Raw genomic sequence first — 13,870 nt, forward strand, 5'->3', positions numbered from 1 at the left:
CCAGACACGTCCTGACAACGTTTCCCACTTGGGGCTTTGCCCAGACTAAAAGCCCACTTCCCTTTCTCTGCTAGAATCTCTGGGGAAGCGCACGAGACCTCAACTCCTGGGAGGGGAGCACTGCTCTCTGGTGGGGCACCCAAGTCTTCGTTCTAAGGGCTGAGGACCGGAATCTGCCTGGCTGGAGAGAGGGAGAACCAGGCCTCTGTTTCCCACCCAAGGGGCCTCAACTTTTTCCCTGCCTCTCTCCAGCTGAGTCTTTGATTCCCAGGGCTCCCAGCCAAAGCTGTTTCAACAGTGGGGATTCCTGCCCAGCTATGGGCAGATCTTGCAGTCCCTTCTCGCTAGACCTGAAACCTGGGCTGTCAGGACCGAAAGCAAGCGCCCTGTGCCGGGGGCAGCCCGAGCTTGGAGCCTCGCCCTCCCTGGCTGGGCTTCGTTGTGCTTGGCGAGGGGCAGGCCCGCTCACTATGGAAGTAAACAAAGGAGCTGCCACGGCAGACAGAGTTCTGGTGTGTGGGAGAGAGAATGAGCCTGGAAGGCAGGTGCCAGGGAAGCCAGGCAGCGGGCTGTGCGTACAGAACGAGCAGTGTAGAAACCGGGTGGCTGAAGCCCCAAGGGGAGAGAGGCAGGGGATGAAGGGGTCACATGTGGGGCTGGCTCCTGCACACACTTGTTTTCTGGGCTGCGTGTCCCTGGTTTCCTGGAAAGCCTGACAGAACTGGAGCTGCTCCCTGCCTTCGCGCCGTTATCACCTCAGCCACAATGCTCTTCGGCTCTGAGTTGACTATTGACTGTTGTGGCTCTGGCTTGACACACAAGGAACCTCTGCTCCCATCTCAACCTGCCCTAGGACTCTCTTTCACAAGAGAGCCCCTCAGACTGAGTGCTGTCCCCCTTTCCCACCCAGAAAATTGTAGGGTGGGTAGGAACAGCCCTTCCATCCTACCCATCTGATCTACTCAACTGCCTCCTTGGAAAACTATCTCCACCCAGTCTCAATCTTAACAAGCTGCATATTTATACAGTACATTCTTGTGCAAAAAAAGGGACAAGGCTTGTATCATTCCTCAGAGCTCACACACATTCTCTGGGCCGTGGTCTCGCAGCACCGAAGGGCTCCAAGGCAGCCCAGTTTCAAATTTCAGATCTGCCACTTAGGGTTAGAGCACTTGGGCAAGTAACTCATTCCATGAATCTTGGTTTCCTCATTTGTGGGGGGAAACAGGTGGGGAAAAGGTCAACAATTATTTCATAGGACTAACTGTGAGGATATGAAAGGCACTCAACACAGTACCTGGCACAGAGGTGGCACTCAATAACGTTAGCTGTTATTATTAATGTGCCTCAAACAGTCCCATGAAGCAGGCAGAACTGTCACTCTTTCCCCCCACCCCACCCCATTTTTACAGAAAAGGAAGTTCACAGCCAGGGAAGTACTACAGGTGTCCTACAGGTCTCAGTGTGCTTTATACCATTTTTGGTTCTTTTCTGGGCCCCAGACTCCACTGACCCCAGTCCTGGCAAGCAGTGGAATTACTCACCTGGGGTTTGGCTCTTTGTGTTAAAAGTATCTCCTTGGGGACACACGGCATTGTTAGTTCCTTGGGAGAAACAGCCAAGCAGAGAGCTTAAAGCAGAGAATGTGGGAGGCCTATAGGAAAAGCAAGAGGTGGGGCTCCCAGTGCTATGATGCCCATCTCTATGCCTCTTCCACAATCCCACGTTCCAGGGCTATAAGCAGGAGAGTCAGCTTTCCTAAGGCTTGGAATACAGAACCTTGGGAAGCCTCTCAGCCTTCACTCTGACTTCACAACTTAGTTATATCCAATCTGAGAACAGATATGAGAAAGCAGAGTAGAGGAGGATTGGTCACATACGCCTGGAAGTCAGTCAGAATTAGGTTCCAGTCTTGGTTCCACTACTTTACAGATTAGTGACTTTGGGCAAGTTATTTAACCTCTCTGAGCCTCAGTTTCCTTTTCTGCAGAAGAGGGATAATAATATCAAGTTTACTGGGCTTGAGATGTATTCATTCTATCAATCTTTGGTTTGTTGATTGATTGATTCATTCACTAACCAGTAAGTATTTATTAAAGGTCTAGACTCTGTGCTGGATATTGAAATAACAACCACCACAATTGTTAATGTTTATTAAGGGCTTATTATGTGCCAGGTACTATGCCTAGCATTTTCCATGAATTCTCTTATCTTGCAATGATCATGTCCTCAAGTTGCATGCATGACTGGAAGAGAAAATAAAGATTCCCAAAGGATGCTAGGATGATAAGTCTATGATAGGCCCAAAGAAGGTAAAAAAACAAACACACACACACACACACAAACAAACAGGAGAAAAAGTCAAATTATACATCTGAATGCATGAAATCAACCCTACAATTACAGGAAGTGGAAAAAATGTGATTAAATAACTTCAGATGGGAAAGAGTATTGTAGGTGGCTATGAAATCAATTGAATATTATTTGGGTGCTTAAATGTGAATACAAGTGTGGGCTTCGTTGACATACATGTATGTAGTGTTAGGTCCTAAGGAAACTGTTTCTGCTTAGTTAAGCAGGACTTGGAGAGTGTTGGGATGGAAAGAGTAAGGGAGAGAAGCAGTCAGGGGTGAATCCTGTGTTTTTTTGCTTGGGTAACTGGATAAACGGTATGCCATTCAACAATAAAAAAAGAGAACATGGAAAGAGAAATAGATTTTGAGAGAAAGATGATGATATCAGCTTTGGACATCAAGTTTGAAAAATTCTTTTATTTATTGATTGATTTTATAGAGAGTGGGGATGGGAGAAAGAAATATTGACTTGTTACTCCACCCACCCATGCATTCATTGGTTGCTTCTTATTTGTGACCTGACTAGAAAAACTCTTTTAAAAAAAATATGTTATTGATTCCTCCACAGAGAGGAAACAAGAGGGACTGAGAGCCAGAAACATGATGAGAGAGAAACAGCGATCAGCTGCCTCCTGCACCCCCCGTACAACCAAGGCACATGCCCCCCAAGGCACAGGAATTGAACCCTCCAGACTGCAGGCCAACATTCCATCCACTGAGCCAAACCCACCAGGGCCAGAAAAACTCTTTAGAGATTAGCTTTCAGTAGGAAAAGCAGCAATTCTTTCATGAAATGACAAAAGAAGAAAGAATGTATACATACAATAAAATCAGGTACTCGGTTTAGTGGTTGGAAGTTGAATTTCCTTCTGATGGCTTATAACTTCTATTTTCTCTGTGAAGTAGGAGGGGAGGTAATCTGTTCAGAGACAGTAGAAAGGGTCTCTGCAGATGTAATCAAGTTAATATAAAGTCTTTAGTGGGCCTAATCCAGTATGACTGGAATCCTTACAATAGGACAAGAGACACAGAGACAGGCACACAGGGAGAGAGCCGTGTGATGAGAGGCAAAGAACAGAATGATACAGCTGTAAAGGATTGCTGGCAACTTCCAGAAGCTAGAAAGAGGCAAGAAATGACCCTCTTCTAGAGCCTTCAATAGAGCATGCATGGTCCTGCCAACCCCTTGATTTTGGGCTTTTAGGCTCAAGAACTTCAAAACAATACATTTTAATGGTTTTAAGCCACTTGATTTTTAAAAAATTACTTTATTGATTTTTTACAGAAGGGAAGGGAGAGGGATAGAGAGTTAGAAACATTGATGAGAGAGAACCATCCACCAGCTGCCTCCTGCACACCTCCTACTGGGGATGTGCCCGCAACCAAGGTACATGCCCTTGACTGGAATCGAACCTGGGACCCTTCAGTCCATAGGCGATGCTCTATCCACTGAGCCAAACCAATTAGGGTTACTCTTATGTTTTTGGTTTTTTTTTAATTTTATAGTTTAGCTATTACATTTAGGCCTCTGTTCCATTTTGAGTTAATTTACCATATAGTGTGAGATAGAAGTTCAACTCAATTCTTTTGAATTAAAAAAAAATTGTGAATATGTATTATACACCTACTACTCTAATATTCTTGAAAGCTTGGACCAAGTTCTATGTCTTTGTATTTTCCATAAAACCAATGAATAAACTTTTTTTCGCCCCCCAGAATTAGATTTTGAGAATGATATGGATATTTTTTATTTCAATTTTAAAGGTAATTATATAGATATGGTATAAACTTCAAATAAGACAAAAGGATATATAGTAAAAAATGTGTACCTTCATGCCTAACCCTGTCTCCCAAACCTCTTAGAATTAACAACTGTAACCACCAATAATTTTCTATATCTACACTTGTACACACTAAGAACAGAATCCAAAGTCTTTTTTTTTTTAAAGAGAAGCAAAGTCACTCTTTTTGGGGAACAGGTACTCCTTTATTTTATTTTATTTTATTTTATTTTATTTTATTTTATTTTATTTTATTTTATTTTATTGGGACGTAGGGGGTGGGGAACTGTGGTTATGCCCCACCAGGGTACTGTCCGTTCTAACCCTCCTGGGCCAGCTTCAGCTTTTTCTTTTTCTTTGAGCTCTTGTTGCTAACAGTCTCTTCAGGTCCACTGCTGAGAGGCTCCTCCTTCAAATATTTTTTATTTTTATTTAAAAAATATTTTATTGATATTTTATAGAGATAAAGGAAGAGGGATAGAGAGAGAAACATTGATCAGTTGCCTTCTGCACATCCCCTACCGGGGATGTGCCCGATAGTAAGGTACATGCCCTTGACGAGAATCAAACCTGGGACCTTTCAATCCACAGGCCGACACTCCATCCACTGAGCCAAACTGGTTTCGGTGAGTCCAAAGTCTTCACCATGGCCTACAAGGTCTCCTAGATCTGGCCTCTAGGGCCACCTTGTCAACTTCATCTCCTTCCATACTCTTTCTTATTCATTTGACTCAAACCACAATAACCACCTTGCTCTTCCTGGGAAGACCAAGCATTCTCCATGTTGGGGCCTTGGTACTTGGAAAAGGATGCTGTTTTCCAAGATATTGACATGGGTCACTCTCTCATTGACATGGGCCAGATTCTCATTTCATTCATACTTCTGATCAAATTCAGTGAGGTTTTGCCTGATCATCTTATTCTAATTTATAATTATAAATAAGATGATCAGGCAAAACCTCACTGAAACCTCACTGAATATTATAAATAAGATGATCAGGCAAAACCTCACTTGCCTTCTCCTTTTTTATTCTTATCCTGCTTAGCATTTATCAATACCCGACATCGGATTATATGTTTGTCTATTGTTTCTTTCCCTTTACTGTAACTTTATTTTCTATTGTATCTTCAGCATCTAGATCTGAGCCTGAATCATGATTAAGTGCTCAGCAAATATATATATATATATAATAAATGACTGAATTTCAATGTGATGCCTCTAAGGAAGTACGAAATTCTGAGGGGCAGAGACAGTGTAAAGAGAGAGATGAAATGTAGTGAGGGAGAGGGAACTTTGAGAGAACCAAGGAAATTGCTGGGGCTTCAGGCAGAGTTTTTAGGGGACAAGGAGCTCATGAGCCCTGGTGGTGGTGGTGACTTCGGTGTCAGGCCTCTTTATTCCAAATTTATCCACCATCCCAGGTAGCCTAAATGTCTCCATGAAGGACCCATCCTACATCGTGAGCTCTCAGTTCTTTGAAGGCCTCCACTCGAGATTTTCACCTCCACTTCATTTCAGCCACCTTCTTCCATAGCCATCCCCTGCACATTGTCATCATTCCGAACAGTTCTAGCCCTAAAACCTTAAATTAAAAAATACCAATATGACCAACATTTTCTTATCCTTTAAACTCTCATTCAGCTTTGCTCATTACATTTTCTTTTACTCATTTGCCCTTTCTTCTTTCCTAACAACCTCTTCCTCTCTTTATAGTCTTCACTCTATAGATTTCCTGGCCTATCACTCAAACCTCTCTCTTGACAATGTCATCACCTTCTTTTAAGGGAGCTCCCAAAATCCTGGACTTTTAACCCCAGTGAAAAGGGGGTATTTTCTCGGGAGTGAGGTCTGGGAAGGAGGGGTTCTGATCAGAGGACGCTGAGTACTGAGGCTGGTTGGGGTAGGGGTTGAAGAGAGAGCTATGAAAACTCCGAACCCAGAGGTCAGGGAAGGCCGGTGTTGCAGAGGACTTCAGCCTCCGTGAGTGTCAGGGTGTGTGTGTGGGGGGGGGGGGGGGGTAGGGGAGAGAGAGAGAGAGAGAGGGAGAGAGGGGAGAGGGAAGGGAGGGAGAGGAGGGAGAGAGAGAGAAGGGGGAGGGAGGGAAGGAGGGAGAGAGAGAAGAGGAGAGAGAGAGGGGAGGAGTGAAGAGGGGGGAAGAAGGAGAGAGAGAGGAGAGAGGAGCGAGGAGAGAGAGAGAAAGAGAGGGAGGAGCGGGGAGGGGAGAGAGGGGGAGAGGGAGGGAAAAAGGGGGAGGGGGAGGGAAGAGGGGAGAGAGAGAAAGAAACAGAGACAGAGAGAGCGAGAGCGAGCGGGTCCCGGGCAGTCTGGGCAGACAGCCTCGCTCCCGGGTCCCGCGCACCGAGGGAAGCGCGAGCTCATCGCGGCGGCGGAGCGGCCTTTGTGCGCCTGCGCCGCCGTTGCCTGGCGCCCGCGGGCTGGGGACGCGGGTAGAGGACGACCCCGTGCAGGCGACACGGCCGCCGGGACTCCGGAAGCTCACCCTTCACCCGGAAATGGTTGTGGAGGAAACATGGCGCTGCTGGTGCGAGTCCTTGTGAGTGGAGGGATAATTAGTCCGCGGGCCGGGGTTGGAGTCGGAGAGGATGGGGTGGGAGAAGCTGGAAGGAAGTGCAACAGGGGGAGTCTGTGCGGCGGCCAGGCTGCGCAGCCGCCTCTCTGTGGGGAAACTGAGGCAGCTTCCCACCATCCTGTAGCCTTTTTGGCCGTGGTTTTACCCTCCTAGGAGGAGAGGGAGAGTGACATCGGAGGACCTAAACTCGGTGCAGTTAGGTTTTCCTCAGTGGCCACCTGTGACCGCTTCCCCCCGGGGAGAGGCAGCACGTGGGGCAGTGGTTTGAGTTTCGGGAGACAGGGTTCCATCCGGTCCCAGTTCTGTCGCTGAGGGACCGTGTGACGTCGGGCAAGTCACCCCGAGACCTCAGGAGCCTGACGTGAAAAATGAGGACGTTAGTCGGCGGCCCTTTAGGATTCTGAGGTTTCCTGGGTTTGTTTCAAGAGATCAGTATGTCAGTTGTTAACTACAGTTACGTGGAAAACTATTACAGACGATTAAGGTGAAAGCTGCACGAAAACTGAGGTCATACCTGTCGTTTTCACTTTGCCTCGTACAATGTCTGGCATATCATATTTGTTGAATGAATGAATGAATGAATGAAGAATGGAGTAGGGAAGGACTGCTAGACTAGTTAGCACCTTTATGGGAAGCTACTGCCCTTGTGATTCAGTCCGGATCCTTCTAGCATACTGTGACCTCTGGGAACTAAAGGAGAAAGAAAGTGGCAGCAGAAAAAGGTTAGGAGGATACAGAACTTAGTTGCTAACCATGGAGGGATGAGAGTATAATTTTAGCAAGTCTTTCAAAACCTGTGTCAAGGACATTGGTTTTTCATAGCTGAGACTGCCTGTTCTTGTCCCTGGTTGTCTTTTGAGTTGTCATTTTACACTTTTCTAATATTTAACTATGTGGCTTACAAGGACTGCAGTTTTACTTATATTTCTTCTCAGCCTAGCAAAGTGCAGTGCCCAGGATTGCTGCTTAGTATATATTTGTTTGAAGGATAGCTTTTATAACCTACAGAAAGATTCACTTGGCAGAGTAATTGTTGATGCAAGAGCAAAAATTGATTCAGATCAGGACTGCTGAGGAAATGACGACTGGGATGTCCCAGTTATTTAGTTGTCTCTCTGTGTGTGTTTTGCTTTTTAAGTATATTTTTTGTTGACTTCAGAGAGGAAGGAAGAGGGAGAGAGATAGAAACATCAATGATGAGAGAGAATCATTATCGGCTACCTCCTGCACGCCCCCTACTGGGATCGAGCCCACAGCCTGGGTTTGTGCCCTTGACTGGAATTGAATTCGGGACCCTTCAGTCCACAGGTTGATGCTCTCTCCACTGAGCCAAACCAGCTAGGGTCCAAGTTATTTAGTTTTTAAGATGGATACTTGGGGGAGGAGATGAAAAGTTTATTGGGCTGTATCCCTGAAATGAATCTCTTGGTTTGTTTTGGAAGTTAGTGGATGCCCCAGTTATCTTAAAACTCTTCTTCCAGAGCATGTGGACTGTTTCAGGTTCATTTCTTCTTAGGTGGTAGCATCCATAGAATCTGCTTCTCTGAGTGGATTCTGTTAATTGGTTCTGTCCTTTATTAGTTGGATCACCCCTTTCCCCATTTATCCCTTTCTAGTAATCGTTTTAGGGGGAAAATAAGTTTAGATAAGGTGTTTCACTTTATACAGTGACTAGAGGCCTGGTGCATGAAATTCGTGCATAGTGGGGGGTGGTGTCCCTCAGCCTGGCCTGTACCCTCTCCAATCCAGCTCCCACCACTACTGCTGTACTTGCCCGCCATGAGCCTGGCTTCTGGCTGAGTGGCACTTTCCTTGTGAGAGTGCACTGACCACCAGGGGCAGCTCCTACATTGAGTGTCTGCCCCCTGGTGGTCAGTGGGCATCATAGTAACTAGTTGTTCAGCTGTTTGGTCAATTTGCATATTAGCCTGTTATTATATAGGATGTGTGACAAAGCAGTGGAAACTCCTGTAGGACAGGTTGAAAATGTCAGTAAACATGAAAGTAGCAGATATTTATGCATCACATACTCTGAAGAGGTATTTGGGTTAGGCATGTGAGGAACTCACATGTTTAGGAGTCCACATGTTTAGAAAGTCCACATGTTTAGGAGTCTGAAGGGCCTTAGTTGTAAGCTTAGCTCTTTTACTTATGTGGGTGACTTTTAGCAAGTCACCTAACTTCTTTGAGCCTCAGATATTTTTAATAGTAAATTTGATAGGGTTGATCAGAGAATCAAATGGGACCAGTGATATTTAAATGCTTTTCTAAATTAAAAAATTTTGTTTTGAAGATATAAAAATTTTATTTTATTTTATTTTATTTTTTTAAATAAGTTTTTATTGTTCATATTATTACAAATGTTCCTCCCCCCCCCCCCACCATTGCTCTCCTCCACCAGGTTCCCACCCCACCCTCTGCCCTTTCCCCACTCCCCATTGTCCTCATCCATAGGTGCACAGTTTATGTTCAGTCTCTTCCCACATCCCTTTTCCCCAAGAATCGTCAGTTCACTCCCCTTCCATACCTCTGATTCTATTATATTCAACAGTTAATATTGTTCATCAGATTTTTTAATTTCCTTGGTTTTTAGATTCACTTGTTGATAGTTACGTATTTGTTGCTCATAATTTTTATCTTTATTTACTTTCTCTTCTGAAAGAACCCCCTTCAGCAATTCATATAATTCTGGTTTGGTGGTGATGAACTCCTTTAGCTTTTTTTTATTAGTGAAGCTCTTTATCTGACCTTCGATTCTGAGTGATAGCTTTGCTGGATAGATTATCTTTGGCTGTAGGTTCTTACTATTCATCACCTTGAATATTTCTTGCCATTCCCGTCTGGCCTGCATGGTTTCTGTTGAGAAGTCAGCTGACAATCGTATAGGTGCTCCTTTATAGGTCACTACCTTCTTTGCTCTTCCTGCTTTTAATATTCTCTCTTTGTCTTTTGCCCTTGGAATTTTAATTATGATGTGTCTTGGTGTGGTCCTCTTTGGATTCCTTTTGTTTGGAGTTCTGTGCGCTTCCTGAACTTGTAAGTCTAATTCTTTCACCAGGTGGGGAAAGTTTTCTGTCACTATTTCTTTCAGTATGTTTTCGGTATCTTGCTCTCTCTCATCTTCTGGGATCCCCATAATTCTGATGTTGGTTTGCTTGAAGTTGTCCCAGAGGTTTCTTACATTATCTTCAATTTTCTGGATTCTCTTGCCTTCTAGCTTCTGTGGAGGAGTGTCTTCTGGTTCTTTATGTTCCAAATCTGTGACTTGATTCTTGCGACCTTCCATTCTGTTTTTAGAACTCTGCATAATATTTTTTATTTCAGACAATGTATTCTTTATTTCTTGTTGATCCCTTATCATTTCTTGTTGACTCCTTATTAATTCTAGTTGATCTCTTTTTATATCCTCATAGGTCTTATCCATCTTTTCTAGGAAATTCTTGAAAAACCTTGTAAGCGTAGATTTGAACTCTATATCCAGTTGCTTTTTGTCCTCCATTTCTTTCATTTGTGATCTATTTTGTTGTTGCATTTCGCAGTTACAGATGGGACGGGATTTCAGGGTGGAGCCTACAGCCTTGGCTTCCGTCAGCCCAGCCCTATGCGGCTCCCCGCATCGCAGGGTCCTTCAGTACTCGCTGCAAAGCGTCTCTGAGAGATAGGTGCCCTCGATTTTCGCCTGCTGCCAAACAGTCTATGCTCTCCCCCAATGAGCCCGGTATTGGGGTTCAGTTCAGTTGGAAGTGGAGTTGGAGGTGGCGTTCACAGCAGTCTGGAGCCCCTGTCTCCTTCTGGCCAGGGCAATCCCGCGGCACAGCCGACGGTCCCTTCTCTGCGCGCAATGTGCTCACCTCTGGGACCTCCTTTCGCTGCTCCCCTGGGGTTCCGCCTTACAGCTCAGCTCCCTATGGATGAACCTGGGTCCCCGGGGTCTGGCCTTAGAACTGGGGTTCAGAGCGGTCAGAACTGGGACCCAACACAGTCGGAGTTTTATCTCCTTCCCGCTAGGGAACGCCAGCCAGGCACTCGGCCGCCCTCCTCTCCGGCTCCGTCCGCTCCGCGCGTGCCGCGTGTCTCAGTACCTCAGGCTTTTACAGCTCCTCCGCGCTTCCTTCTGGTTTTCTCCTTGCTTCTCGTTGTAGAATTTCCAGTCAGTCGACTTTCCTGTAGTTCTGGGTAATGTCCATTTTATATTTTAGTTGTATTTTATTGAAATTGTTGTGTGCGGCTGCGTCTAGGTGTTTACCTGGGCGCAGCCATCTTGGATCCTAAAAATTTTATTTTTAAAGTCAACATTGTAAACACTCACATACCCACTATTAGATTTTTATTTTTATATTTTGGTTTGTTTGTTAATCCTCACCCGAGGATATTTTTTTTTATTTTTTTACTTTTTTATTTTTAAAATTTCTTTATTGATTAAGGTATCACATATTCATCCTCAACCCCCCATTCCAATCCCCCACCTCTTCCCACTCATGCTCCCACCCCCCTATTGTTCTTCCCCCCCCTCCCCCCAACCTCCCCATTGTTCTTGACCACTGGTTAGGCTCATATGTATGCTCACAAGTCCTTTGGTTGATCTCTCCCTTTTATCCCCACCTTCCCTTTGAGGTCCAACAGTCTGATCTATGGCCGAGGATATTTTTCCATTGATTTTTAGAGAGAGTGGAACAGATGGAGAGAGACAGAGAGAAACATTTATGTGAGAGACACATCAATTGGTTGTCTCCTGCATGTGCCCAACCAGGCCAGGGATTGAGCCTGCAACCGAGGCACATACCCTTGACTGGAATTGAACCTGGGACTTTCAGTCCAAGGACTGCTCTGTTCACTGAGCCAAACCAGCTAGGGCTAGATTTTTTAAAAATACTAGTAGATCCCTGTAGTAGTTGTGGATGGATCAGAGAGAGCTGAAATTAGAGATCCCCAAAGTAAATCAGAAGGTACTTAAGTAATCCTGGAAGAAATGATAAAAGCTTATAGTAAGGGGGGAGGAACAGTATGGTTAAAGAGGAAGGTATGGTTTCAATAGAAAAGAGAGTACATAAGGGTTTGATGAGAGGTTAGATATAGAAGGTAAGGGAGAAGGAGGAATCTAAACAGTGAGTCCTTTGATAACTGAATTAATAGTAGTGTCCACTGAGAAGATCCAGCTGGAAATATATATATTTTTTCTTTTTTAGCAGCTGGAGAGTTGGTGTTCATGAGAGAGCGAGACAGTGCTGAGATAAAGGTTATAGTTGAAGCATGATGTTGTTGAGATTTCTTGGGCAATAATATTGACAGCTAACATTTATAGGGTACTTACCATGTGCTTAGCACTCTTTCATACTTTATATATGTGAACTTAATCTTTACAACAGCCCTTTGAAAAGATAAGCACCATTATTTTTTCCATTTTACTGATAAGGAAATTGAACCACAGGGTCGTAGTGTTCCTGAAACATTCTCATTAGTCTTCTTTTATTTTTTTCTTTCAGACTTATTGGTCTATTTTATTCCCTCTTCAATGATGGGTTTGGGAAGGAGGAGGAAACTAAAACACTGCTATTTCTGAGTAGCTCCAGCAGAGGAACTAGCCTTTTGAGTAGTGCAATGGGACTTGCTTATAGTTTTACTAGAGGCCTGATGCATGGATTCATGCACCAGTGGTGTCCCTTTGCCTGGCCTGCAGGGATTGGACTGAAACCGGCTCTCTGACATCCCCCGAGCAGTCACAGATTGTAAGAGGGTGGTTCTCGGGTAATGCACCCACACCCCAGAATTGGGCTCCCTCCTCTGGTTTCGGGTGTGTCACTCGAGAACCGCAGCTGCCAAGTTACCACAGCTCTGCAGCTCCTGTGTTGAGTGTCTGCCCTCTGGCAGTCATTGTGTGTCTGGATGGTTGCTTAGGCTTTTATATAGATAGATGAGCTGTCCTGGACATTGGCGATCATTTTTGCTTTTCATTGACAATAGTAGAAATTACAGAAAGGCACTCTGTACTTTAAACATTTTTTAGTAAAATATACATTATATAAATGTACCATTTTTGAGTATACAGTTGAGGGCATTAAATACATTCATGTTGTGCTACTATTACCATCCACTTTTTTCATCTTACAAAACTGAAACTGTACTCAGTTAAGGGCAATCGCCATTCTACTTTCTGTTTTTAAGATTTTGACTATTCAGATGAATGGAATCATACGGAATGTGTCCTTTTGTGACTGGATTATTTCACTTAACATAATGCCCTCAAGGTTTATCCATGTTGTAGTATATGTCAGAATGTCCTTCCTTTTTAAGGCTGAATACTATTGTATTGTGTATGCCAGCATATATCACTTTATGTTTACTCATTCATCTGTCAGTGGACACTTGGGATACTCCACCTTCTGACTATTGTGAAATAGTGTTACCATGAACATGGATATACAAATATCTGTTTGGGTCCCTGTTTTTACTTCTTTTGTGGAATTATTGGAGTGTAAGGTAAAGTTTAAGTTTTTGAGGAATGGCCATTTAATTTATTACAGAAGCTGAACCATTTTACATCCTACTAGGAAAACACAGAACTCCAATTTCTCCATGTCTTCACCAATACTTGATTTTGTTTTCATAGTGGCCATCTTAATGGGTGTGAGGTGATATCTCATTGTAATTTTGATTTACTTTTCTCTAATGACTAGAGGCCTGATGTGCAAAATTCGTGCACTTGGGGGGGTGGTCCTCAGGCCAGCTTGAACCCTCTTACAGTTCGGGAGCCCTTGGGGGACCTCTGGGCCTAAGGTGGCAGTCCAGCATCCTTTGCACTTCTGCAGAGGTGGGAGAGGCTCCTGCCACCACTGCTGCACTTGCCAGCCATGAGCCTGGCTTCTGGCTGAGCGGTGCTCCCCCGTTGAGAAGTTCCTGCGTTGAGCACCTGCCCCCTGGTGGTCAGTGCATGTCATAGCAACTGGTCGTTCTGCCTTTTGGTCAATTAGCATATTAACCTTTTATTATATAGGATTGGTGATGTCGAGCATATTTTATATGCTTGTTGGCCTTTAAAATTATATCTTTAGAGAAATGTTTATTCAAGACCTTTGCCCATTTTTTAATTGAGTATTTTTTTTATTTTATTATTGATGAGTTGTAGGAGTTCTTCATATATTCTGAA

General features: G+C 44.3%; 1 protein-coding gene across 4 annotated transcripts in view; it reads left to right on the top strand.

Annotated features, from left to right (window-relative positions):
- The first annotated feature begins 6,452 nt into the window (after positions 1-6,452).
- Positions 6,453-13,870, top strand: part of LOC118707353 (ubiquinol-cytochrome-c reductase complex assembly factor 1) — a 106,952-nt gene continuing 99,534 nt past the window's right edge. For 2 of the 4 annotated variants that reach the window (XM_036417493.2, XM_036417495.2), the window contains exon 1: positions 6,458-6,690. In XM_036417493.2, coding sequence (XP_036273386.1) covers positions 6,667-6,690 — 24 coding nt within the window. In that variant the 5' untranslated portion in view covers positions 6,458-6,666. Of the gene's footprint in view, positions 6,691-13,870 lie in introns of all 4 variants that reach the window. The other 2 variants (XM_036417494.2, XM_036417491.2) reach the window with 2 other exon arrangements.

This window comes from Pipistrellus kuhlii, unplaced genomic scaffold (genome assembly GCF_014108245.1).
Source record: "Pipistrellus kuhlii isolate mPipKuh1 unplaced genomic scaffold, mPipKuh1.p scaffold_m20_p_6, whole genome shotgun sequence".
Classification (NCBI taxonomy): Eukaryota; Metazoa; Chordata; class Mammalia; order Chiroptera; family Vespertilionidae; genus Pipistrellus; species Pipistrellus kuhlii.